This window comes from Sorex fumeus, unplaced genomic scaffold (assembly GCF_029834395.1).
Source record: "Sorex fumeus unplaced genomic scaffold, SorFum_2.1 ptg000207l, whole genome shotgun sequence".
Lineage (NCBI taxonomy): Eukaryota > Metazoa > Chordata > Mammalia > Eulipotyphla > Soricidae > Sorex > Sorex fumeus.
The window spans coordinates 1830835-1856491 of record NW_026606264.1 but is presented as its reverse complement, the minus strand read 5'-3'; the positions used below and the strand labels follow the sequence as shown (position 1 = coordinate 1856491).

Genomic DNA, 25657 nt, shown 5'->3' with positions numbered 1-25657 from the left:
CGGCGGCCCGGACCCCGGGAAGGCCCGGCCCTGCGGGCGCGCCAGGGCCACGCCCACTCCGGGGGCGGGGGCGGGCCAACCGGAAGGGGCGGGGCGGCGGCGGGCTCGTCCCACCCCCCGGTCTCGCCCGCCAATCGCGTCTGCGTCGACCGCCGCTCCCGAGGCCAGGTGCGCCGCGGCGCCTGCGCGTCCGTCCCGGGCCGACGTCCGCCTCGGCCAATCGGAGCGCGCGGCGGGCGGCGGGCCAATGGGGCGCGCGGGCGCGCGGCGGGCCGGGGCCAATGGGCGCGGGCGCGCGGCGGGCGCGCGGCGGGCGAGCGGGCGGGCGGGCGCCATGGCGGGTCGGCGCGGGGCGCTCATCGTGCTGGAGGGCGTGGACCGCGCGGGCAAGAGCACGCAGAGCCGCAAGCTCGTGGCGTCCCTGTGCGCCGCGGGCCACCGCGCCGAGCTGCTCCGCTTCCCGGGTGGGTGGGCGCGCGCGCGCGGCTCCGCGGGGGGAGGGGGAGGGGCCCGGAGAGGGACCCCGGGAGGGGCCGGGGGCTCCGGGGAGGGGCCGGGGGCTGCGGGGGCCGGGACGCTGCGGGGCGCCGCACACCCGCGCGCACCCGCGTGCGGAGAGGGGGCGGGGCCTGGCTGTGGGAGCGGGGCCCAGACCGGCCGCGTCCGCGCCCCCCGGCGCGCCCCTTCCCTGGCGCCGCGCCCTGCGCACGGCCCTGTCCGCCCGCGCTGGCGGCACTTGGACCGCACGGGTGGGAGGGGGCCGCCCCTGCCCCCAGGAACGGGGTCCGTTCGCGATGTGCGCACCCGGCGGTGCTTGGGGCCAGTGATTGAGCCAGGCCTCCCGCACGTGGCGTCCACGCTGCAGCCCCGGGGCCACCCGCCCGGGCTGCAGGGCGGTCCTGTGCCCCCCGTTTTGGAGGGGGAACCCCCTCCACGGCGCTCAGGGCCGAGCAGCGCCGGCCTCGAGCCAGTGGTTTTGTGTCGGGGCCGCCCCTGGTGCTCGCAGCCGTCGCGCGCGGGCTGAGCCGGGGCTCCTGGGAGCAGCTCCGGCCCTTGGCGCCCGTTCTTAAGGAAAAGGCGGCCTTGAAGGCGCTTGTGAAAGTGCTTCTGCTGAATGCCGGCTGCACTCCTCGGTACATTGCAGCACTGTGTGCATAGCCAGAATCGGGAAACAGCCTGAGTGCTTGAGAACAGACAATGAATCAGGAAACCACGGCACATCTACAGGTGAACACTCTGCAGCTATTAGGAAAGATGGAGTTACGAAATTTGCTTGTAAATGGATGGACATGGAGCGTATCATGCTGAGCGAAATGAGGCAGAAGGAGAGGGACAGACATGGGGTGACCGCACTCATTCGTGGGACATGAAAATGCATAGTAGAAGACTGATATCCACAGCCAGGGGAAAAGGGCTAGAAGGACTGGTCAGTGGTTGGAATCGACCACAAGGGTGTGGGGCGGCAGGAAGGCTAAGCTGCATAAGAGAAGGGACTGCTACGACAATAATAGCTGGAAATGATCACGCTGGACAAGAACTGAGTGTTAGAAGTAGGTAAAGGGATATACCGGATAACCTTTCAGAGTCTGTATTGCAAACCAAACGCCCAAAAGGATAGGAGGAAAGGAAGAGAGTCTGTCATCAAGGCAGGCTGGTGGGTGGGGGGTGATGGGCGGGAAACTGGGGACACTGGTGCTGGGAAATGTGCACTGGTGGAGGGATGGGTGTTGGCACACTATGGCTGAAATCCAGTCGTGTACAGCTTTGTAAGGGCCTATCACGGTGATTCAATAAAAAGATCTTTTTTTTAAAAAAAATCAAAGTATTTTATTCTTACTTAACAGAAAATTGCCCGTCAGCAACAGGTGATGAAATGTTTTCCCACAGGCGATGAACTGGTAGAGGGGAAAAGACTTTTTTTGAATACTTTTTTTTTTTTTTTTGGCTTTTTGGGTCACACCCAGAGATGCTCGGGTTCCTCCTGGCTCATGCACTCAGGAATTACTCCTGGCTGTGCTCGGGGGACCGTATGGGATGCTGGAAATCGAACCTGGGTCGGCCGCATGCAAGTCAAACGCCCTCCCCACTGTGCTATGGCTCCAGCCCCACGTACTCTCTTAAAGCCAACTAATCTGGAAGTCTTAAAAGCCTTCCCTGGGGTCACAGTCTGCACTCCTCCTCCGGAAGCTGAGCTCATGGTCAGCCTTGGGTCCAGGGCCAGGGGCTCTGTCCAGACCAGCTGTCACAGCCTGACTCACTTGTCTGTTTCTCAGAGCGCTCGACGGAGATCGGCAAACTCCTGAACTCGTACTTGGAGAAGAAGAGGGACGTGGAGGACCACTCGGTGCACCTGCTCTTCTCTGCGAACCGCTGGGAGCAAGTGTGAGGTGCCCCCCGGTGGTCTGAGTGATGTGGCGGCAGGGCGGGGGCCGGGCCTTCCCCAGCTCCTGCCTGTGGCCTGCCTGGGTTCCCACAGACCTAGTTTGTGCTTCTCCTTCCCTCCCCTGCGTGTGACTCAGGGCCTCCGCTCGAGGGCGGCTGGAAAGTGCACCAGCACGCACCGGCCCCCGCTCCCTGGCCTGTCCCATCCCTGTGGTGATGCTGTGACTGGGGACGGCTTGTGGGGGATTCCCCCTCCCACCCCCTTGCTTGTTCCCGTCACCTCCTGGGTGCCTGTGCTGTGGTTGGTGTAAGAGAGGCGGGCCCCCTCCCCCGGGTTATTTCTCAGGCCCTCCCTGGGCTCTTGCATGCTCTGAACAGGGCGGTGACACCCAGGGGCAGCCGGTGGTCTCGGGCCGAAGCCCACCACTCTGGGTCGTGCCTGGCATATGCCTGCTGCTCCCTCCCTCCCTGTGGCCACCAAGCCCACTCCGGGCAGGTGAAAGTGCCCGTCTGGCCTTCGACACCTCTGCAGTTTCCAGTTATTCTGAATTTGGGTTTCGTAGTGTGGGAAAGCAGTGGAGGCCCCACGTGTGAGGGAGGCTTGTGTGTCGGCCCTTCCGGTGTGTGGTGGGAACTCCAGCCAAGTGCCACGGTGTTCTGAGACACCCTGGGAGGCGTGCATGGCCGTGGTCTCCCACCCCACCCTGTCACTTGAGGAGTGTTGCCTGGCTTCTGTGTGACTTTCCTGTCCCCAGACTGTGCCATGTAAATGTTTTCTTCTTGATTCTGCCAGAGCCGTCTAGGGTTTCAGGTGGTTTTTGATTCGGTGACTCTTACGTTGGCTTGTCGTCATTCTGCAGGAGTTTTCCTGCTCTTCCATTTTACATCAGCGGACTCACATTACATTTTGCTTTGAGTCAGACATAACTATTCATTTTTTTGTTTGTTTTTCCTGTTTGGTTTTGGGACTGCACCTGGCAGTGCTCAGGGCTTGCATCTGGCTCTACCCTTGGATCACGCCTGGCGGCCTCAGGAGAACGTATAGTTCTGTGGATTGAACCCAGTTGGCTGTTTGCAAAGCTAGCGCCCTGCCTGCCTCTTGGGCCGGTTCTGTTTCTTTCTTTTTTTGTGGTTGAGGGTCATTATGGTAATGCTCGGGGACCATGTCGTGCTAGGATTTGAACTCCGCTTTCTCACATGCAGAGCACAGGCCCCTCCTGAACGCTCAGATTGTCTGATTGCTGAGGCTTGGTCTAGTTTCTCCTCCTCTGCCCCGGGCAGGGTTTGGGCCTGGCGGCTGAGCTGCAACTGTTGCTAAGGCCACAGTGCTCAGGGCTTGGGGGACCATATAGGGTGCTAGAGACTGAGCCTGTGTACAGGGCAAGTGCCCTCAGCACTTGAGTTCTGCCCCACTGCTCATGGGCTGTCCCTGTCCCAGTCCTACTCTGGACAGGCCTCCTGTTGCGTCTGTGTCCACGTCTCTGTCTCCCCATTATCCTGAGACCTGAGGGGTCTCCCTAGCTCCGTGTCTGTGGCCCATTTGTACGTTCTGTCCTACAAAATCTCTCATTTCTGGGCATGTCGTGGGTTTGGGATAGGTCATGTGTCGGACAGTGCAGGACAGACCGCTGCCCACCCAGGGCAGTGCAGGCCTGTCCTCCAGGTGTCAGGTCTCACACAGTGGCCCTCACCTGGGTATGGTGAGGGGTGCCACCTGGTGGGGATTACTGGTGAGGGGCTGCCAGCTGGTGGATAGAGCCATGGTGGTGGTGGTGCTGGCGACCTGTGCCCACCTTCCCGTGTCTGACCTCCTTGGGCCTGTGCCCCAAAGGAGAGGGCCATTTCAGCTTTCTCTGTTCTGGGCCCCAGTTCTCAGTTATGTCAATGGATCTGCAAATCAAACGTGGGGCGACAGCCACTCTTAGACATCACCCCTAGGGCTTGAGCAATAGCACAGCGGGTAGGGTGTTTGTCTTGCATGCGGCTGACCCAGGTTCCATCCCCGGCATTTCATAGGGTCCCTGAGCTCACCGGGAGTGATTCCTGAGTGCAGAGCCAGGAGTAAGCCCTGAGTATCGCTGGGTGTGGCCCCAAGGCAACCACAGAATAAATAAATAAGGAAACTATTTTAAAACCAGTATTTTCATTCTTAACCTCATACAATCCTGCATGTGGGGTTGAGGCCACGGTTGAAGAAGCCCTGCTCCCATGTCTGTCCTTTCCTGGTGGCTTTGCCCAGTGCCCGTGTGGCAGCGTGTAGTGGTGGTCCAGGGCCTTTCCCACCAGGGGCTGTTTCCTGTCACCTGAGACACGCCCTGTGGGTGTCTGGTTGGATTCGGGCCTCCCAAGGCAGGACCCTGACCCCAGCTTCTGCTCCCCAGGCCCCTCATCAAGGAGAAGCTGAGCCAAGGCATCACCCTGGTCGTGGACAGATACGCCTTTTCAGGGGTCGCCTTCACCAGTGCTAAGGAGGTGAGTGCCCAGGTGGGGCCGGGCATGGGTGTGAGGCTGCCCTGGCTTTACACAGCCCAGGTGCACCCCTCACTTGCTGTCCGTCCCGCTGTGGGCTTGCACACCCCGGACTCAGCTACCCCTCACTGGCTTGGCTGTGTCATTCTCAGTAGAAGAGCAGACACTGGTACGGCTGCTGATGGTTTCGTGGGCAGTATCAGTTGTGTCAGGATGAGTTTCCAAGTTGTCAGGAGTGTTCAGGGCCACAGAGTGGGTTCCAGGCAGGAGACCCAATGCATTCACCACTGCCGCCAGGAGTGACCATGAGCACAGAGCCAGGAGTAGTCCTCGAGCACCCGGACGTAGCTCCAGAATAAAACATTTTGAAGCAAGCGCATTCCCAGAGCAATGCAGAACTTTGCCTACGAGGGCTCTGCCCCTGTCCATTGCTGATCTAAAATGCTCCAACATGAACCGTGAGCAGAGGAAATGGCCAGCCACAGCCTCTGTCCCCTCTGAGTGCCCAGCACACCAGACGCTCAGTGCTCAGTGTGTCTTAGAAACAGCTGCCGGGGGGGAGGGGGGGATATGCACTGGTGCTTCCACACTGGCACCCTAGTCCCTCCTCACTCCGAGGCCCACCTGACCTGCCCACTCTCCCGCTCAGCTAGACAAGTGAGCATGGGGCCACGGAGGCCAGCTCAGCGTGTTGGTGGCATCTGTGGCCTAGTTTCCCCAGGATGTCCAGGGTCTCCTTGGGCCTCCACTGCCTCAGTGACTGCGGCCTGCTCTGTGAAGACCATGCCATCATGCCCAGGCCCTGAGACCTGGTGCAGAGCCCCCGGCCACCCTTCTCATGCTGGTCTTGGTTGCAGGACTTTTCCCTGCATTGGTGTAAGCAGCCGGACGTCGGCCTCCCCAAGCCAGACCTGGTGGTGTTTCTGCAGCTGGCGCTGGCGGACGCAACCAAACGCTCTGCTTTTGGGCAGGAGCGCTACGAGGACGGGCCTTTCCAGGAGCGGGCATTGCAGCAGTTCCAGAAGCTCATAGGGGACACAACGCTCAACTGGCAGGTGAGGCCCTCTCCTGTCTCTCTATCCTCCGGGCCGCAGCAGCATGGGCTCCCCACAGGGCTGTGAGAGGGCTGTTGGTGGTACCATGAACACCCCCGGCCGCCATGGGTCTTCCCCAAAGGGTGCAGATCTTCCAGGGTGGCTCCTTGCAGCCCATCCTGCTGCCCTGTGTGAACTCCAGAGGCCGGGGCTGTCCTGGGAGTGCAGGCTGCATCTGATGGGACACTGACCTTCCCTTTTTCTGGTCATGTCCTCGGACCAGGCTCAACTGTTGGCACCCCCTCATTGCTCATGCACTCCTCAGCTCCTGGTGTGGGCCCTGCCTGCCTCTTCCCTGCCCCACACAGTGGGGGCTTGAGGACTGCTGCAAATCCAGGTCCCGTCTCCACAAGGTCTGAGCACAGGCTCCAGGAATAGACTCTGACCACCACTGAGGGTGGCGTTTTTGGTTTTGGGTTGTTTTTTTTTTTCTTTTTCTTTTTGGGTCACACTTGTCTATGCTCAGGGGGTTACTACTCCTGGCTCTGCACTCAGGAATTACTCCTGGCGGTGCATAGGGGACCATATGGGATACTGGAGATCGAACCCAGTTGGCTGTGTGCAGGGCAAATACATGCAGTACTCCCCGCAGTACCCTTACTCTGGCCCCTAAACCATATATCATAGAGGGTGAGTCTCCTGCAGAGAACAGCAGGGTTCTGCTGGTCAGGAACTCATCACAGCTTGAGGAGCCCTGAGGTTGCTTGGGTGGGCCTGGACCTGCAGTGCTGGGCCAGGCTGAGCCAGGACCTGGCCTCTGGCTTCAACAGCAGCCTGGGACTGAGCATCAGGAGACCCCCTTGACACCCTCACTGTTCCTGTCACTTGGTCCTTGCCTGTCCTTGGTTTCCTTGTGGAAAAGGCACAGGAGCCCCCAGAGGTGCCAGGGAGCTGGAAGGGGCCCTTGGACCTGGAAATGGAGTAAGCCGCTGGCACAGCCATAGATAATAGGTTGGTGATGAACTTCCTCTCCACAGTGGGGCTGGCCACTATTAGCTGCATGCAGGATAAGCACTGAAGCCCCTGAGGATTCTGGCTTGGTGATTGGTGGAGCTCAAACCTGGGCTACCTAAATGCAGGCTGAGTACTGAGCTCTGAGATATTCCCAAGCCCTCCCCACCCCGAGTGGTTCTGGGTCCCCAGGATGAGGGGGGACAGGGGTGTCCTCGTGGGGAAAAGCTGCTAGGTAGTGGGACCAGTATCACCCTTGTCCCTGGGCCGGGGTGAGGGTGGGACCCAGTGTAGCCCCGGAGTCCAGCCAATATTCTCAGCATGGGAAGCACAGTAATGGTCCCCTCTGGTGCCAGGTGGTGGATGCATCGAGGAGCATCGAGGCTGTGCACGAGGAGATCCAGAAGCTCTCGGAGGGCACCATCCGGGCTGTGGCACACAGGCCTCTGGGACAGCTGTGGACATAGCATCAAGCTCCTGGCAGCTGGGGGCCGCTGAGGACAGGCCCCGCCCAGCTGGCTCCGAGTGGAGCCAAGGGTCACATGGGGGCATGCCAGGTCCGTGGTGGGTAGTCCCATTGCCATCTCTCTCCTAAGGAAACAAGTGAAGGTTCATCTGCCATGAATCCAAGAAGGGTGCCCAGCTGGCACTGCTGCCTCAGGCACAGGCTCCCATAAATGCTATTGGACATATGTGTCAAGGTCTCATGTCCTTAGCCCCTCTGTGTGGAGGGTGTGTGCCAGGGTGCCCAGGCTTCACCAGGTTCCTTCCTGGCCAGCCTGTCCGCACCTGCCACTTACTGTTGTGATGGAGCCGGCAGCTTCACCTTGTCCTTTCTTGTGTCCCTCGTGTGGCCTGGACGGCTGCACTTGCTAGTACTGCTCTGCATGTGACGTGGGTGGGAGGTTGTTTGTGGGGTCGCTTAATGCACACCCTGACCTGAGTACACCCTCTCAGGTGGAGAGTGGTTGGCTTAGAAGTGGCAGGGGCTGGAGAGAACCACGCTGAGTGGGGTCCTGAAGGCAGAAATGATCCCCATAATCAACAGTCCCGACCCTGAGGGGGGGCTTGGGGGCCAGAGCCCCCCAGGCCCACTGTCTGCCTGCCCATGGTCGGGTGACATCAGGACCTCTGAAAAGGCTCGTTTTCCTCCCCACCCAACTCTTCACTGGGGACAAAGCACGAGACAGACAACTCAGTCTTCTATTGAAATTCTTATTATTTGCCATTAAGAATTGCAAACTACACTAAGAATGAACCACATTCTCCACAGCGAGCCTCTCAGAACATGTGAGACAGCTTACAGGCGCAGCGCCCCACCTGTGTCCACCCTCTGTGCCCAGCCAGTGTCCGTGTGGGCAGGTGGGCTTCCTGCTGCAGGGGGAAGCTGCTGCCCTCGCCTGCCCCATGGCTGGGTCACCTGTGTGAGGAGTGAGCCAGAACCTGCAAGGAGCCACCTGGGCTTTACCTGCAGCGGGGGTTGGGGGGGGTCTTTCCTCACAGGGGCCATGCAGGTGACTTCTTTGGAGCCCACTTTTCACCACCCAGTGGCCAGGCGGCCCAAGCTGTGACTCCTTCCACCCTCAGTCCACTGAGGCTGCTGTGGGGTTAGGCTGGGCGCCCTGCGCCTCACAAGCTACGGCAGCTCTTCGGAGACTTGGATGTGGGACACACCTGACAGAAAGTCACGTCTGTGTGGAGCGACTTCAAACAGGACTTTAATCCCCAAGCAAACCCAGAAAGCAGCAGGGTGGAGCGGCATGATGCAGGCTGCAAGGGTGAGCCCTGGGTCGGGCTCTGCGTTTGCACCCTGGGCTGGGCTGAGCAGTCCCTCTCCTCCAGGATGGGCCTCCGCACCGGGCGGGCTGGATGGATGAGATGCAGCGGCCCTGAGCACCCCAAGGCAAGGCTGGCTCTCGAGGGCACCCCAGTGAGGGCCAGCAGAGACCATCCCGGCTATAGGACTCTCAAAGGGACAAGATTTCAAAGTCTTCATCTTCTGAGTCAAAGAATCTTTCCAGTCGCTCTACATCTGAAGAATCTAAAAAAACAAAAGCCCCTCAGACAGCTGGCACAGATCACCCCAGGTGTGGCAGGCACAGTTCAGGCCGCCGGATCTGCACCTGGGCTCCTTGTCCCTTGTCCAAGCGCCTAAGTCTATAGGGAATTGGGGAACACACGTTTTGCTGGCCAGACCATGGGCTCTGTCCTTGTTGGGGTGCTGAGCTCAGGATCCTAGATGTGAGTAAGCACCACCCCACTGAGGCCATTCGTGGGCGCCATGCTGGAATGAGGGCTAGGAAGAGGTGGCTCGGTCCAGACCCTGCGTTCTGGTTCCTGCAGTTCAGGACACGCATGAGGAGACCCCCCAGCAGCCTGCTACCATGAGCCATGGAGACTTGCAGGGCAGCTGATGCTGGGCCCACCTGCAGCCTGGGGCTGTGCGCCCGTCTCACCAGTCTCCTCCCATTATTGCCAGATGAGCCCAGTTTGCTGTAATGACCACTGTTGTTTGAGGTCAGTGCTACAGGAGTCAGGGAAGAGTCGGGACAGCGCAGAGGCCAGTGGCAGGTGCCAGTCTCAGTGGCCTCTGGATGGAGCTTCCTGAGGAAGGCCCTCTGTGCTTGGGCACACCCCTTACATGAAGAAAAATCGCTGTCTCTCGGGCCACTACATGGGGTTGGCCTTGCCAAGCCCTGACACCAGGAGCCCCAACTGGGTGGTGCCTGATGGCCTGGGGCACAGGCCACCTGTGCAGCTCTCAGCACAGCCTATTACGGAGTTAGAGACTCTCCCTGGCTCTAATGTCAAACACCCAGTCTGATGGCTCAGAACCAGCTCAGAGACACAGAGCTCCGTGGGGACTAACCCATGTGTATCAGAGTATCAAACCTCACAAAGGGAACTGAGCCCCTGAAGGCATTTTTCTTCAGGCCACATCAGGTGTGGCTGTGGGAGGCACTGCATGGTTCCCAAGCACTACCAGGTGCAGCCAAAGGCAAGAGAGGTCAAACTCAGGCTCTGGGCATGCAACACACCATGGGCAGCCTTTTCCATCCCCTTCAGGTGTTCGTTAAGTGAAAGGTTCTAGTGGAACGGGTGGAGGGGCCAGCGCACCATCCCTCCTCTGCTCTGACAATGCAACAGTATCTCCAGCTCATTCATTGCATCATGTGCTTGGTGGTGAGACTCTAGCCAGATCCTAGATGAGCCATGCTGGAGGGTGTCCGGGTGTCCTGGCCAGGGTGGATGAGCAGACTGAGGCGTCACGTGGCCACTGTAGCAGCTTTCTTGAAACTCCATCACACCCAGCTCCGGCTGCTGGCCCAAAGCCTAAGAACTTGTGTGGGTCTACAGATTCCAAGGAAAGCCCTTCCCTGAGGCTCCTCTGGGGCTGAACTCTGGAGAGTCTCCCACCTCAGGCCAGCTGCCGGATGCTATCCTGCCTTGGGCCATCCAACAGCAGCCCGTGTCCTTCTAGCACCTGCTCTTGTGGTATAGAACCAGAGTCCCAGGAGAGACAGCCCACCTGTCCCTTCCTTGCCATAAGAACAGTGACACTGCCCCAACAAGGGAACAATTCCACACACGGCCCTTGATGACCAGCCCCTTGGTGAGTCACACCAACCCCAAGACTCAAGGTGGGGTCTCTAATACACATTAAGGGGAGCTTGCCGGGCTGGGAATGTGCCTCAGTGGCAGAGCACATGTCTGGTATGCGAGAGCGCGAGTTGACTGCACCTGTGCCCAGACTTGAACGGGATCAGCCCATTTCTTCCACCTTCACACACGGGTCACAGTCTCTTAGAAATCATCATGCAGGTACCCTCTCCCCAAGGACGGAGCCTTGATGGGCTGTGGGAGCCTGGGCTCCATCCCTGGGACTGCACCGTCCTAATCACCAAGAGTTATCCCTGGCACCAGACTGGGCATGGTCCATTAGCAGTCACAGTAAACTAAGTGCAGTTCTCTCACCGCTTGATGCCTGCAGCACCCCTCCATAAAGTCTCAGGCCACAGGCACGTTCACCCAAAAGTTTCCGGAAGCTCCCCCAACGCCCTCCGAGGGCACTGGCAAAGAACCTCACTGCCTCCTCACAGGGTACAGGCACTAATACATGCAGGGGCTCCTCTCCCTGTGAGAAGGATCTCCTCTCCGTGTCCCTGTAAGAAGCATCTCCTCTAAGGTCCCCCTTCCCTGCTGTCCTTCCCTCTGAGTCCATTTCACTGGCTGGTGCTCCTTAAATTTGTTCCTGCTCTGGGGTGGATTCTGGATTGTTTCCATGTCCCTCCCACCCTGACCATCTGCTTGAGTTGAATGCACCAACAGTATGATTATAACTCAACCGGCCAAAACTTGTGCAGAATCCCCAGAAAGTGCAGCTAATATACCTATTCTCTTTCATCTAGACCTGGGATCCGCCTGCGGACTTCTAAACTCTCAGCCTGAGAGGATGGCAGGGCCCCCATGCATCTGGCTTTTCTTTCATCCACACCCGATCAAAGGGCTCACATTCATGCTATAAAACTCTTAATTGCTCTACAAATAGCCATGTTCTGGTCGGACATGAGTATCAGTCTTCACAGGAATGGAGAACCTTAAACCACAGGCTCTGGAAGAGACACCTGGTCCACAAAGGCTCCCTGCGTGGCCGGCCCATGGGCCTGACTGGAGGGAGCAACTGTCCGACAAGGCTTGCCTCACACCAGGCGGACAGAAGGTTAGAGCCCAAATCTGGCAGCAGCAGCAGGAGTCCATCCCAGGACAGCAGAGTATGTCTGACTCAGAGCAGACTCCACCGCAAGGGTCTGAAGTTTGCTTCCTGCCATTCCTATCACTCCACTGTCACAACAGAGGTCCAATGTGTGCTCTTGACCTCCACATTGCACAGGACACCCAACACAAGACCCTCCTGGCCACAACCCAGGCCATCCACGTTTGATCAGGAATTCCTTCAAAGACCCTGATCACAAGGGGTGGAAGTAATGGGTGGAGAGAAACACTGGTTGCTCGAGGTGGGCTGGCCGAGTGGAGGAAGTGGCTGTGCCTAATCCTGGGGCAGCCCCTGTCCAGCGGGGAGCTGGGACGTGCATGCATGTCTCACCCAGAGAATGCACCGACCACACAGCCTTTTTTTGTTTTGCATGAATCCATCTTGTTGGAAAATTACTGCACTTAGAGGCTAACACCAGTAACTAACTGGCTGTCTCTAGGGTTCACGCAGATCTTAAGGTAGTAAAAAAACAGCAACAAAGATGGGCCCAGGCCCAGAGCCACCCAGCCTTCCCCCATCACAGGCCTGTGGCCTCCAACTCACCTAAGGACAGGTTCAAGACGTCAGGACAGGCCAGGTGGGAAGGCTGCTGTTCCACCAGCTCAAACATAGGCAGGGCACCTCCAAGCTGGGACAGCTACCAGCAAGACACAGCCATGAGGGGACAGAATGAGTCCCCAACCCACCGCCCCACAGAGAGAAGGCCACACCAGGCTGCCCATCCGACAGGACATGACAGAAAGCCGCGTGTGGGGCCCATGTGGCCTTGACCCCTTCCAGGTCACATGCAGCGTCTCCCCACACAGCTAGGAAAGGAATGGAAGAAGTGCTGCGGGGTGGGCATGGGGGAACCGAGCTGCTACCCACCTTTCTGACCTGCTGGCACCAGTCATCGAAGTCGCCTTCTGTCTTACAGAAGAAGCCCTGCAACACAGAACAGGGTGAGCACCCAGCCAGCTGGGGCAGCTCTGAAAGGCCCCCACGGTCCCAGCACGCCGGCCACACGGATCTCCCTCCTGCGAGGCACTGGCTGTGGAGGTCCCAGGGTCCCTGGGAGTCACTGGAGAGCCTGCTGGGGTGAAAAGGATTGCAATGCCTGCCCCACTGCGACTCCCAGCAAGAGGCTCTGAGCAGCCCAGCTGAGCCCCAACTGCCTGAGTGCCTGCTGCAGCGATGTGGGGCATTCTGTGGCAACTGGAAACCTGCTTCCTCCCGAGGAGCCACTTGTTGCTGTCATCATAGGGAGCGGCGGAGGGGGCCCCACATCTGCCCACCTGCCTCTGCCAAGTGCATACTGTGCAGTAAACATCCTTAAACATCCTTAGTCATGAGCTGAGGGGCTGTTACTGCCACACACGCACACACAGACCCGCAGATACACATAAGCGCAATCATGCAACACATGCTCATATATGTGTACACACATGTGCTGTCCCAGGCTAGGCTGCCGTGACTGCATTTGAGGACAGCATGGCAGAAGGACACTGCCTCTGACCCCTTGTGCCCTCTGAACTGTGTACACACAGACTTTTCCCAAAAGGTGACAAAAGTGCCATTTCCTTTCCGTTCTCAAGTAGGGTTGGCCACAGAGTGACAGAGCACTCCAGCCTACGGCCAGGGATAGGGGGTGGATAGTGGGCTGGACGCACCACAGCAATGGACGGGTCGAGCTCCCCGATGTTCATCCTGCTTGGAGGATGCTGGCAGTGGAAGCTCTCGTCTGGAATGAAGCAGCTGCCAGTCAGCTCCACCGCTGGCTGTGTCGTATGGGGATCCAGGTAGATGAGCTCCTCACCTGGGAGGGTAGGGGCAAAATGAGAGCCCGTCTCAGACCCACCACCCGATCCCCGCGTGGCTGACCAGGAGGGCACAGAGGTGCCACACTGGCTATGGCGCAAGGGCCCCGGCAGGAGCCTGGCATCCCCCATCCCCCTGGGGGCAGTACAAATGTCTCACCCTCTCCCTGGTTTCCGGCCAGCTTGGGCCTGCCACTCACCCACATAGCCGATGAAGTAGTGGGCACTGTTGGGCTTCCCTCCGATCACCCCAAGGGACTGGGGCATCATGAAACAGCGCTGCAGAAGAGGACGGGGGCTAAGCACCTGCGAGTGTGCAGCCCACACCTCAGCACAGCAGGCCCCTCCACGGCAGAGCCCAGGAGAATGAGAAGTATGGCCACATGGCTGAGGAACTCAAGACAGAACAAGACACAGCACATGCTCTAGAACACAGACCCAGTCTCCTTCCAGAATGCCATGTGGGAGGGGCATGGGGAGAGGGTGGCAGAGGGCTGAGGATGATGTGCAAACCCACCCTTAGTGCCAACTAGATAGCCACCCTGCCTGACCCCTGGTGGCTCAGACCCACCTTCAGTGTCTCCACATAGGCCTCGTTGATGTCAGTGAGCCCTAGCCGTAGTGGTATGAGAAGCACCAGGGGTCTCCAGGACACAGGCCTGTTGGCGAGCTCAGCTCCAGCAGGGAGCCCATTACAGTGCCTGTCTGCGTCTGTTGGGAAGGCGGCTGCACCCGCACAGGGACCACTGGCTCTGCAGAGTCTTCCTGAGGGAGGAGACCAGCTTTAAAGGGCAGATGTTTGCTCAAAAGAAACCAACATGTAATAATTGTCTACCAAGAAAAAAGCATTAACATGACGAAATACAATTCAGGAAAGTAAGTCTAACACTGGTCTTGCCCCTCAGAGGAAATAAACATTTTCTGGGCACAACTGACCAAGTTGCCAGGCTTCTAAACAGCTAACAAAGGGCCGGGAACAAGCTCTGAACACAAAAGCCCAAGTCCGAGCCCTGTTATCACACAGGCCCCTGAACACCATGAGCAACCTCAAGCACTAAGCTCAGAGTCACCCCTGAGCACTGCCAGAGGTGGCCCCAACAAGGCTCCAGTCTGGAACGCTGGGCTGCCGACGCTTTTCTTTCCATAAGTGAGTCCCCCACAAGCCCAGGGCAACCCTGCTCACATGTGTTTCTGGAGTGTGGCCTTTCCCCAGGCAGGGCCAGAACAGAAGAGGGCCAGACAAAGCTGAGGCCCTCCAGACGACAGGTGCCTGCTGGAGGGCAGGGCCACCTCCGGGCCCAGCAGCCACAGGGCTGTCGTGGACTTGAGACCTCGCAACTTCTGTATGTACTCCTGGCTCTTTCCTCCCTTCGACAACTGACTGTTGACCTGCAGAAGGTGGTTTCAAAGAGCTAAGCCTGTCACTTATCAGTCCCGCTCTTCTCTCAAATCTTTCAGACCACTCTTTCCAGCTGCCTGGTTCATGCCGTTGCTCTGTCCTTCCATGTGCTCATCTCAGGATTCTCCTCCTGGGGGGAGTGGGACCCTACCAGCAGTATGCTCCTGGCTGAGCCTGTGCTCAAGACCAGACTAGCAACATGCTCGGCAGGTGCCAGTCTCTCTGGCCCCATGTCCTGCACTCTCCCTGTTTTATGATCCAGCCACCAGGACCAAGGCAGACCGTTGCCCAGGGTCAGTCCACATCCCATTCTAACAGTCTACAAACTACTTTTTGCCCAAATGCTAAGGTACAAGTTGCAAATCTGGAGATGGCATTACCTCCTATTTTCGTCACACTTTAATAGCACTACATAGCATAGGACATAGAGCTGGCTGGGGCGCGCAAAGGTGAGGAGGTGAGGGTTGCCCTGGGCCCATTGATTGTGCAAATAGCCCTTGGAATTTATTTCCCTATAGGCCCTATTATATCCTGCGCTCTCCCTGTCCCACCACCTCTACACGCTGTCTGCTTTACTGCTCTGGTCAAAATCCTGGAGACAATCTTTTCTTTGGTGCAATAACTTTTACCACTGACTGGGCCTATGCACGTGCATGTGTCTGGGCTAAGTCCAGACACGGGGATGGAGTTCAGGCGATGGACTGGCTCTCTTGGAAATCGAGTCTATCTGTTGCCCAACCCACTGAAAATACCACTCTAAAGAATTGGGCTTGTTTATCCCAGACACCCACTGCTGTTTCCAGTGCTGCCTCAACCTTCCCAACATGTATAAACTTATTTACCACCATGGACACTCTCGTCTCTGCGCCTCCCACCCTTCATGAGACCAGACCTCCCCCTCAGAAATCATCCATTTCAGGAGACGGAGGGGGTTGTTGGGGTGTGGCCATACCTGACAGTGCTCAAGAGGGACTCTTGGAGGTGCCCAGGAAACCGTATATGGCTCTGGGGATTTAAACCAATATCGCAGCAGCCACAGACAAATGAAAGGCAAATGCCTTGGCCCTGGACACTCTGCAGCCCTGCCTCTTGGGATCCTGAGGCCCACTGTGTCCAGACATCCAGCATTCTCATTCTCCTTGTTCTTTCCACTTGAAAATGCCACCAGGAACATCTTTATTAACAAGTGCGTGAAACTTATCTCAGAGAGCTGGAGGCACCCTCGGCTGGAGTCCCACAGGACCCCTGAGCACCACTGGATGTGGCCCCCAAACAGAACAAAGAAAGGGGGTATTCTTCAGCTCTGGGACTCAGCCCTTCTTCCAGTAAGGGGGCCTGCCCGTCTAGTTCTCTGCTGCTGTCCTCGGGTCCTACTTGCACTGTCTCCATATCGCAAGGCTGCCTCTGCTTCTGGACAGCCCAACATGTCATCCCCAGGCTGCCACCTGCCCCTGCTGTCGGTGCTTACAGGTGCAATTCTCAACAGCAAAGATCACAGAGCCGGGGCTGGAGCGATAGCACAGCAGGTAGGGCATTTGCCTTGAATGCAGCCAATCCGGGTTTGATCCCCAGCATCCCATAGGGTCCCCTGAGTACTGCCAGGAGTAATTCCCGAGTGCAGAGCCAGGAGTAACTCCTGTGCATCACTGGGTGTGACCCCACCCCCCACCCCCAAAAAAGTCAGTAGGTCCTCTCTGGGCACCCAGGGGCACTCACTGGAGGGTGGGTGGGTGGGAAACCCCCAGGGGCAGTGGGTAGGCAGCCCTCATGGTCTATCATTTCAGAGCCCTGGCCTGGCCCGTGCTGTTCCCCCAAACCTGGGCATCCAGGTACCTCTTGTCTCTGGGACGCTGGCCCTGCTTCTATGGGGAATGCAGGGCAGCAATATGGGCTGATCCTGCCAGTGGCACTGACCCTGCACGGGGACACAGGCTGACCAGAGGAGACTGAGCTAGTGTCCCTGCAAACAGATGAACCCCCTGGCCTGGAGGTCCCTGAAGCTCCTCCTGTGCCTGGTTCTCCTAGCCTTAGCCTGGGGCTGATCTCAAGGACAGCAACACCACCTCCACGGTGTTGTTGAAAACAGACATGACACAAGGTCCTATGTGCTATGGTGACAGGAGGGTTCCCTCCTCCAAAGACTTCCTGCTTCTAATATCTCACAAGCTTTCTAGAACTGCAACACAGGGAAAAATGCCTGTCTGTGTAGCCCACGTCCGTGCAGGAGCCTAGCCCCACGGGGAGGGCCAGGGAATGGGCAGAAGCTGGCACAGGCCCCAGGGGCAGCACCTGCACTTGGCCATAGCCACAGCAAGAACAGGTCTTCACACTTTCTTACGGGAAACACAACTCAAAAAAACCGCCCACAGTGGCACGTCAGCAACATCAAGGCTGCAGAGCTCTGGGGAGTTCTGTGGAGAAAAGCTACTAAGAACTTTGCACGTGTAGGACAGTGGTCTGGAGGCCCCACACAACAGGAAGTGGAGTGCTTAATCGCTCAGACTGCTCACAGCCCCAGTGGGTCTGAGGTCCTCTCCCAAGGAGATGAAGTGGGTGGAGTGAAGGTGCTCTCGCCTTTCGGGGCCCCAGAGCTCCGGTCACCATCTGTGCATAGCCCCAGAGGGCAGCAAGGCCCGCTTGGGCTCAGTCTGTACCGTGTCAGAACAGGCCCCCAGCCCCTTGTGCTGTGGTGCCCATGGGCCCAGGCAGGAAGTGTGCATAGCCCCTGCATTCCGGGTCACTTACTGATGTCCTCCATCACCACTGTGTTGTCCATGGCGATGTGGACAGCCAAGGCGCTCCACGTGTCAAAGACGGCAAGTTTCCTAACAGAAAGCAGGGGACAGGCCATGAGCCCCATGGTGCAGATCAGGCCCTCAGCCCTGCCAAGTGCCATGGGGCACAAGCCCAGTATCATACACATAAGCTGGCACACCCAGTGGCCATTGCCCTCTTATCAGCCTGCGTGTTGTTGCCCCGAAACGTGGCACTCTGACTATGAGCCTGCACCCTCCTCACACACTGAGGCTGGCTCCTGGCTGAAGGCCCACTCATGAGAGGGCAAGGAAGTGATGCCCATGCATGTGAGCACCAGAGAGAACAATGAATCGCAGACCGAGAGGTGGGCAGCTCTCCCAGTGGCCTCAGTCAATGGGCACAGCCCTTGCTCCAGAGAGACAGGAAAGGGTGGCAGAGCACTGAGCCGTCAGAAGTGACATCGACAGCCCCACCTGGGTCTCCTAGGGAAGAGGACACTGGTCACAGGCGGGACAGGGTTGACTCGCTGGGCTGGGCTAAGAGGACATTAACTGCTGTTGAAAATCAGAAGCAAGGGGCCCATCGCAGGGCAAGAAATAGGCTGGGCCTGGGCATGGGGGTGAGCACAGATCAGTGGGGCAATGGGAAAGATGTGGAGTTTGAACAAAGGTGTGGGGGTCTGGACTGGAGGGGGGTGGACAGGGGTGAGTGTGTGCATGTGTACACTGACAGTGTGGGGTTGGCCCCAGGACAGGTGGAAGGTCAGGTGTGAGAGTGGCTTGATGTACTGAGGACAGAGCAGCACTGGCTTGAACCGGGGGCTGGGCAGGGGGCAATGCTATCTGCTACTGGAGCAGCAGACTGGGTGTAGAGGGCACTGGTGCTGTGCCCGATCAAGTGGGCACGTGGCAGACATTCTCCAGTCATGCTGAGTGAGCACAGGGCTGGGAGTCAGGTGACAAGGACAAAGCGCCCTCAAGGTGGTGGTTCTGAACAGCAGAACAGGGGTGAGAAGGAGGGCCGCAGCCCGAGGGTCTGACCCAACTCAGACGGGTCCCAAGTAGGGAACATGTCCCTGCAGTCCGGGTAATTACTGCCCAACAGAGAGCTGCTGTAGGGCAGCAGGAAAGACGGGAAACCTGGCACAGCTGTGTCCAGGGTGCGCCATACAGGGCAGCAAGAAGGACGGCCTGGCACTGCTGGGTCCAGGGTGCGCCATACAGGGCAGCGGGGAGGGAGGGAGGCCTGGTGCAGCTGGGTCCAGGTCGCCCCATACATGCTGGTCTAGACAGGTGTCTGAGGGCACAAGGCAGAAAGGAGTTGGGACTGGAAGGACACACACAGTGGCAGGCAGGGGTGGGGCAATGCTCAGCGCAGGGCAGAGAGGTAGGGAGGGGTGAGGGAAGAGACCAGCAAAGCTGTACCATGCACAGGGACTGGGGAAGGAAGGGCCAGAACAGAAACGCAGCCCACCGTACCCGCCAGAGCTCCAGGAAGCACAGAGCTAGACAAGCTCCTGACACAAGAACCAAGACAGACCTAATGGGCACCATCCGATGGGGACATCCACCCCTGTAAGAGTCAGAACCTCTGCCCACAAGCCCACCCAACCTGGCACCCTGAAGAAACCCAAGAGCTTCCCAAAGTCGAGCAGGACACCCTCATTTCTTCCAGCAGAGACTCGGGGAACACTGGCCACCCCGGACACAGGAGGAAGAGGCTGGTACGTACTTCAGGACCTGGGCTACTGTGTTGGGCCCGTACCACTGCCCAATGGATTTGCCCTCGCCGACTCCCATTTGCGCTGCAGGAAACAGACCAGGTTAGTGGCATGCACCTCAGCCTCCCCCTCAGAAGAGCGGGTCCTGGGGGTGGGGAACAGGGGGCTTTGGACACTGGACAGGGAGCCTGGACAGAAAGTGGCCAGAGCACTGTATCCTGGGAGTGAACTGAGGGTCACCTCCCACTCTGTCAGTGAGGATGTGATGCTCCTGAGTGGGACATGCTTGGGCCAAAGGAGCAGCCAGACTGCCCAGGGAGTAGGACAAGGACGGACATGTGGGTGCAGCCCTCAGCCCCACCTATCTGGTGGATGGAGTAGTAGCTGTCCTTTCTGTCGATGAAGGCATTGAGCACGCTGAAGTAGCTGTCCGGCTGTCGCCGCTGCTGCGTCCACCTCCAGTCTAGCACACACAGGGGCAGATGGTCAGTCTCTGCACAGCAAGTGACACAAGCGTCCCTTTCCACAGAATCAATGTGCAGAGTGCAGGTGAGATTGCCCTTTCTCAAGGTGTCCTGGATTTTACACATGCACCAACCAACCCATCCACACACGCCCTTGGAGGAAGCAGAGAATAGATGTAGGAGCTTACAGACACACCCTAGAAGCCACGTTTTTCTGTATCCTCTAGAATAGGGCTCCTTAAACTATTTCCACTCACGACCCATATTCACACAAATGTACACAGCAAACACTGGCAGAGATGCCTGAGATTCACGGTGTGGCCGACTCAGCCAGTCTCTGGCCAATGGCATGCAGGAACCCCTCGCAGTCCTCCTGGGGACACCCTGCAGTTTGTGGACTGTTTTGGGTCACTCATGCCCATGGGTCAGTACCAAAAAACCCTGAGCTCTCCCTCAGTCCTGGTGAATCACTCTCCACCCTGGCTCCAGTCCTCTCTGGTTCCTAAAAACTGCTGTCCGACACCACTCACCTCGGCCCAGATGCCGGCACACCAGAGCTTGGGCAAAGATCATCTGTCCACAGCGCAGCATGCAGCCCCAGCCGGTGTCCGAGGTGGGGCCCGTGCCCCCTGTGGCGCAGACAGAAAGAGGCTGTCAGATGGTGCCACAGGCAGGGGCAGGACCACAGCGGCGCAGGTCAGCTCCATGGGGCAGCATCCCTGAGAGCCCACGGACCAAGATGTTCTAATTACTCCCACTAATGGGCCAGAGAGAGCGAGCCTAGGAAACAGAAAAAGTCTACACACGAGACATTAAGAAAGTCACAGTCAAGTGAGTAAAACCATTTCCAACCAGCAGAAGGGCAAAGACACGGGGGCAAAAGGACCAGGTGCAGCTGAAAACTGCCGGTCCGTCCACTCATGGGCATGGTGGTGCCAGGGATGGGGAACAGCTGTTACTTCATGGGCACAATCCCAGAAATACAGTCTGCCGTGACAGTGTGAAGGCCTGACCCTTCACCCCAGTCTAACGTGGGCAAAAGCATGGGACAGGAAAAACAACACAGTGCCACCAACCCTCTCCCTGCTGCCCCTATGCAAACACATCAGCTCTGAGCAGCTGAGGGAGCCTGTGACTCTGGAGTCTGATACAAGATTCCTCTCTAGATGGTCCTCCCTGCGTGATCTGTCTGACCACTGCACAGTGCAGCTCAGCCCAGTGTAGCTCAGTGCAGCTCAACCCAGTGTAGTTCAGCCCAAGCAAGGGTAGCCAAGTGTGGCTCAGCCTAGTGTAGCCCAGCCCAGAGTAGCTCAACCCACATGGCCCAGCCCAGAGTAACCCAGCCCAGTGTAGCTCCATGTAGCGCAACCCAGTGCAGCCCAGCCCAGTGTAGCTCAGTAGTAAGCCACTCCCCCTGCACGAGGCCCAACCAGAACAGCTTCCAGGAGTGAAACCAGCAACAGGATGAGACCACTCCCATAGCACCTCGCAGGAGTCACAGCACTGATACTCAACTACAGGGACACCGATACCATGGCCCACGCCACAGTGCTCCCTATGTAGAGCGTCCGCCTCAGTGACCTCGTCCCAGACTCCTGCCCTCAGGCGCTCTGATGCAAAAGCCACCAGTCAGTGCCCCCTCTGTCCTCCAGAGTGGCCTCCTTGTCAGAGACCAAGTCATCCCTGTTGTGGTGCCCACCAGTTCTCCAACAACGTGTAGAACTACGAAAGACGCACATAGAGCAATGTCCCCGATCAGCTCAGTGGGAAGCACGTGACACAAGTGCCCCCCAGACCAACAAACACAGTCTGCCCAGTTAAATATTCTGGATTTTCTGGAGTGCATGGCATCTCCAAACTCAACAATACGAACATCCCAGTAGGAGCACACCAGATTGCATGGGATGCAGCACAGAAACCAACCACTCTTGACTAACGAAAGCATTAACACAGAAGGCTTAACAAGCAATAACAGCTGCGTAAACCCTCAGACAAGGACTTAATGTCCCCAGGGTGAGATTCAACAATTTTCACAAAATTTCACATCTTTCATTCTATGAAAATATTTTTCGAACATTCCGTTAGCCATTTCATGGTAACAAGGAATGTGAAATACACTATTGTGGGTCTGCTGCAGAGACAGGCTTGGGGAGTGGTTGGGTAAATGGAGCCAATGGTGGAAGGAAGGTGACAGTGGTGGTGGGAGTGGTGTTGGGAGTAATGAATGCCTGTAACAAATCATAATGAAGTTTGCAAACATGGTACTTTAATAAAATGAGGGGGGAAAAAAAACAAGCAGTCTCCAAGACAAGAGGTGATTTTCTTTATTTTCTTTTTTCAGTTTGTGGGTCATACCCAGCAGTACTCCGGGATCACTCCTGGTGTGACTTAGGGGGCCATACGGGGGACCAGGGGTTGAGCCCGGGTTAACCATGTACAAGGCAAGATATTATAATATCTATAGGCCTTACCCCCTATAATATCCCTCCAGACCAACACGCAGATTTTCTATGTAGTACTCGGCTTAACATTTCATTCTGTTGAAATTTTTTTAAAATACCAACTGAGACCTGGGGTCTGAAAGCCACTGGCCTCAGTAGAAGCAGAAGCCTGGGGCTTGGAATCCAGCCCTGTCACAAGAGCAGGGAGGGAGGGCGGAACCAACTGACAAGGTTCTCACAGACCTAAGCCTGTAAACTGAAGTTCCCACCTTGTGAAACTTTTATCACATCTAACAAACGCTGTACTTACCAATGGCTGGGAAGTTTTTCCTGTATGTAAACCAAAGTCTTGACGCCACATCAGACAAGATCTCATCCTTTTCTAGATAGTTCAGGAGCAAACACAACACACATAAACCATTAATTCTATAGGTCACGCACTAGCCAAAGCTGGCAGATTCCTACAAAGGGCTTTGTTTTTACAGACCAGCCCCAGAGCAAGCAGGGTGTGGCACAGTCATACCTGTGAAAATGCTGTATTTCCTACCCAGGATCCAAACAGGTTCTGAGGTCTCTGGGAAATCTTCAAACTCGGCAAATCGAAGAGTATCATAGGTCAGAGTAGCTGTTGAAAACAAAGACACACAGAAGAGAAGAGATCAAAACAACATTTCCACGTGAAGAAGAGCTCATCGGAGTCCATGTCCCATCAGAGCTACGGCGGGGGACGGGGGGATAGCGTGAGGCCACTGTCTCCGGAGCCCAGAAAGTACGGCTGCTGTTCCCCATCCCTGGCACCACCTTGCCCAGTTTGGGAAGTGGCCAGCCCGCTTCCAAAACCTTTACAGTCTGAAGCCAGAGCCAAGTCAATGGGAGACAGAAGGTGCTGAGAAGGGCAAGAGACTCATGGTCCACAGAAAGGGGGAGGGAAAGTTGAAAGTGAATACGCCAGGGGGCCAGAAGACAGCTCCGTGGCTACGGTGCCTGCAAGCAAGAACGCACAAGTCCATCCCTGGACAGCACATGCACTGAGTGCGATCCAGGCAGCTATGACCGCAGTGCACAGGTGATCCTGGCCACAACTGGCACAACATGCAAACACAATGGTCCTGGCGAGCACTGCTACTGGAGCGTGATCCCTGGCAGCATGGGACCAGCACGTGAGTTCTGTGACTGAAGGAGCACAGCCAGGTGTGTGGGCACCAAGGCCAGCAGGGGAGAGGAGCTGAGGGAGGGAACTGTCGCACACAGCGAGTCACATGCACCCTCATGGCAAGTCTTCCCTCGGAAGCCTGTCTGTACGGCTCCACAGACCAAAGCTGCCATGCCCTGTTCCTTGCTCGGACTCTCCCCATGCTTGTCACTTGACAGAGACCACGCTCTCTCACCTCTGATGGGGTCACGTTCCTGTACCGCATGGTTGCCCCCCAAAACCAAACTCAAATACCCAGTGGGTGCATCACACACCCTCATGCACAGCAATCTGCCTGGGGCTGCGCACAGGCCCTGGGGAAGGCAATGCTGACTGCTCCCGCAGTGTGCAGCCAGACACTGCAGGACAGGGCCACTTAGTCAACCAGGGCCCATGTGAAAATGCCCTCGCTCTGACAGCTGCACCCACAAATCCCTTCCCACAGTGGGACACAGGGAGGGAGACAGGAGGGCCACGTGGAGTCACCACATCCATGGGCAGGTGCAGGCCCGAGCAGGCAGTGTCCTGGCCACAGAGGCTTAGCTGGAAGCCCAGCAGGTGGCCCTGGGAAAGACCTGAGGTGGTCCCTCAAGGATATGCCAGTTGCCAGGAGTCCAGGTCAGCGCCATCTTCCTCCCTGCGGTCTGACGTGCCATAGGGCGGAGAAGACCAAAGAGGCATGGCTGCCTGCCCTGCCTGACCCCCAGGGCGCCACTGGAATGTGCTCTTGCCCCCATCCTGGGCAAGACCAAGCTGCTCTGAACAAGGGATTACTAAACTCCAAGTTTCCGTCGGCCTTTTTTTTCCTCATCATAGTTCTTGGCACCTGTCACTGAAGGACTGAAGGTCTTAGGAGCTGGAACCGGGGAGGTCCTGCTGCCTTCCAGGCTCTCACCGGCCTGGGCACTGGCGTGTGGCACCAGAAAGGCGAAGCGGCCTGACGCCTGGCCAGGAAAGGCACCAGGCCCTGCCCCCCAAGACAACCGTGGGTGGGCGCGGGGCCCACCAAGGGCTGTGGCCAGGGCACCGGGCACAGCAACGGCCCAGCACGGTCTCTGGCAGGAGCCGGGCTTCCCACCGGGGAGAGGGCACCGAGGACGGAGGCAAGCGGAGAAGCGGGAGCGGGGACGGAAGCGGCGACACGCCCGGCGCGATGCCCCGCGGGCCCACCACGTGGGAAGCCGGGGAAGCCGGGAGCAGGCCTACTTCCCGGCGCGGCGATCGGTGGGATTCAGGCGGCAGCACGTTGCGCGGAGGGAGACAAGCCCCCTGCGGCCCTCCCAGGCCACGCCACCCCGGCCTCAGGAGCAGCCTCTCCCACAGCGCCTGTCCTGGGGAGCCGCCGGCACCCCCAAACCCCCAAGTCCCGGGGGAGGGGGTATGGGGGAGGGGTTGGAGACACACGCCAGGACCCCCCCACACACACTGGGAGCCGCGGGAAAGGGCGTGTCAGCGACCCTGAAGGGAGACGCCCCCACGGCCTGAGCCCAGGGGCCTGACGGCCGCCGGAGAGGGAGCGGCCCCGGCCACGCACCCGCCTCCGGGGAGACACCCCGCGAGCACACGCGCGCGCACACGCACTTCCCGGGCCGCCGGCGACCTCCAGCCCTGCCCGGGGTCCGCAGGCCCCGGGAGGCGCCCGCCCCGCCGCCTCCCCGGCGCGTCCCCGCGCAGCTCTCGCACCGGCGCCCCGCGGGGCAGCGTCCCGAGGTCACCCGGGCCCCGCGGCCCCCGGGCGCCCCGTCGCGCCTCAGAGGCCGGGGCGGCGCTGCCGGGCCCCCGCCGGGCGCTCCCGGAGGGGCAGGGCCGGGCCGCGGCGTCGCGGGCGGCGACCGCGCGGTCACCCCGCCGCCCGGACCCGCCCGGGATGCTGCGCCGCGAGCGACGCCGCGACCGGCCCCGGCCCCGGCCCCCCGCGCGCCCCCCCCCCGCCGCCGGGTCCCGCCGCCGCCGCCGCCGCCGCCGCCGCGGCCCCCGGCCCGGCCGCCCCGCGCCCGCCGCGCCTCACCTGCGTCCATCTTCCTCCGAGGCCGGCTGAGGAGGCGGCGTCGCGCCGACGGGCCGCAGCGCGACGCGGGACGGGCCGCCCGCGGGGCCAATCCGCGCCGGCGCGGGGCGGGCACGGGCGCGCGCCGGAAGCGCGCCGGCCGCCATCTTGGCTCCGGGCGCCGGGCGGGGCCCCGCGCGCACCGCCAGGCCCGCCCGCGCGCGCGCGCGG

At 58.7% G+C, this 25657-nt stretch overlaps 3 protein-coding genes across 4 annotated transcripts in view; 1 reads left to right on the top strand and 2 right to left on the bottom strand.

Moving 5' to 3' along the window:
• SNED1 (sushi, nidogen and EGF like domains 1) overlaps positions 1-25657 on the bottom strand; it is a 537305-nt gene that overhangs the window by 228900 nt on the left and 282748 nt on the right. The gene's annotated exons all lie outside the window — the stretch shown is intronic.
• Positions 306-7588, top strand: DTYMK (deoxythymidylate kinase). The gene is made up of 5 exons (XM_056108414.1): positions 306-464; positions 2274-2382; positions 4764-4854; positions 5709-5906; positions 7253-7588. Exons 1-5 carry the CDS (start codon positions 335-337, stop codon positions 7361-7363), a joined length of 639 nt encoding a protein of 212 aa, XP_055964389.1. The 5' UTR covers positions 306-334; the 3' UTR covers positions 7364-7588.
• ATG4B (autophagy related 4B cysteine peptidase) lies at positions 8593-25571 on the bottom strand. 2 transcript variants are annotated; one of them, XM_056108405.1, is made up of 13 exons: positions 25448-25569; positions 22771-22872; positions 22558-22629; positions 20337-20435; positions 19704-19805; positions 19354-19426; positions 17611-17690; positions 14038-14231; positions 13667-13745; positions 13320-13465; positions 12538-12594; positions 12214-12307; positions 8593-8937 (listed from the first exon to the last, which is right to left on the bottom strand). In XM_056108405.1, exons 1-13 carry the CDS (start codon positions 25455-25457, stop codon positions 8864-8866), a joined length of 1182 nt encoding a protein of 393 aa, XP_055964380.1. In that variant the 5' UTR covers positions 25458-25569; the 3' UTR covers positions 8593-8863. The 2 variants fall into 2 exon arrangements, with proteins under 2 accessions (XP_055964380.1, XP_055964381.1); XM_056108406.1 differs by lacking the exons at positions 13320-13465; positions 13667-13745 and having other exon boundaries at positions 25448-25571.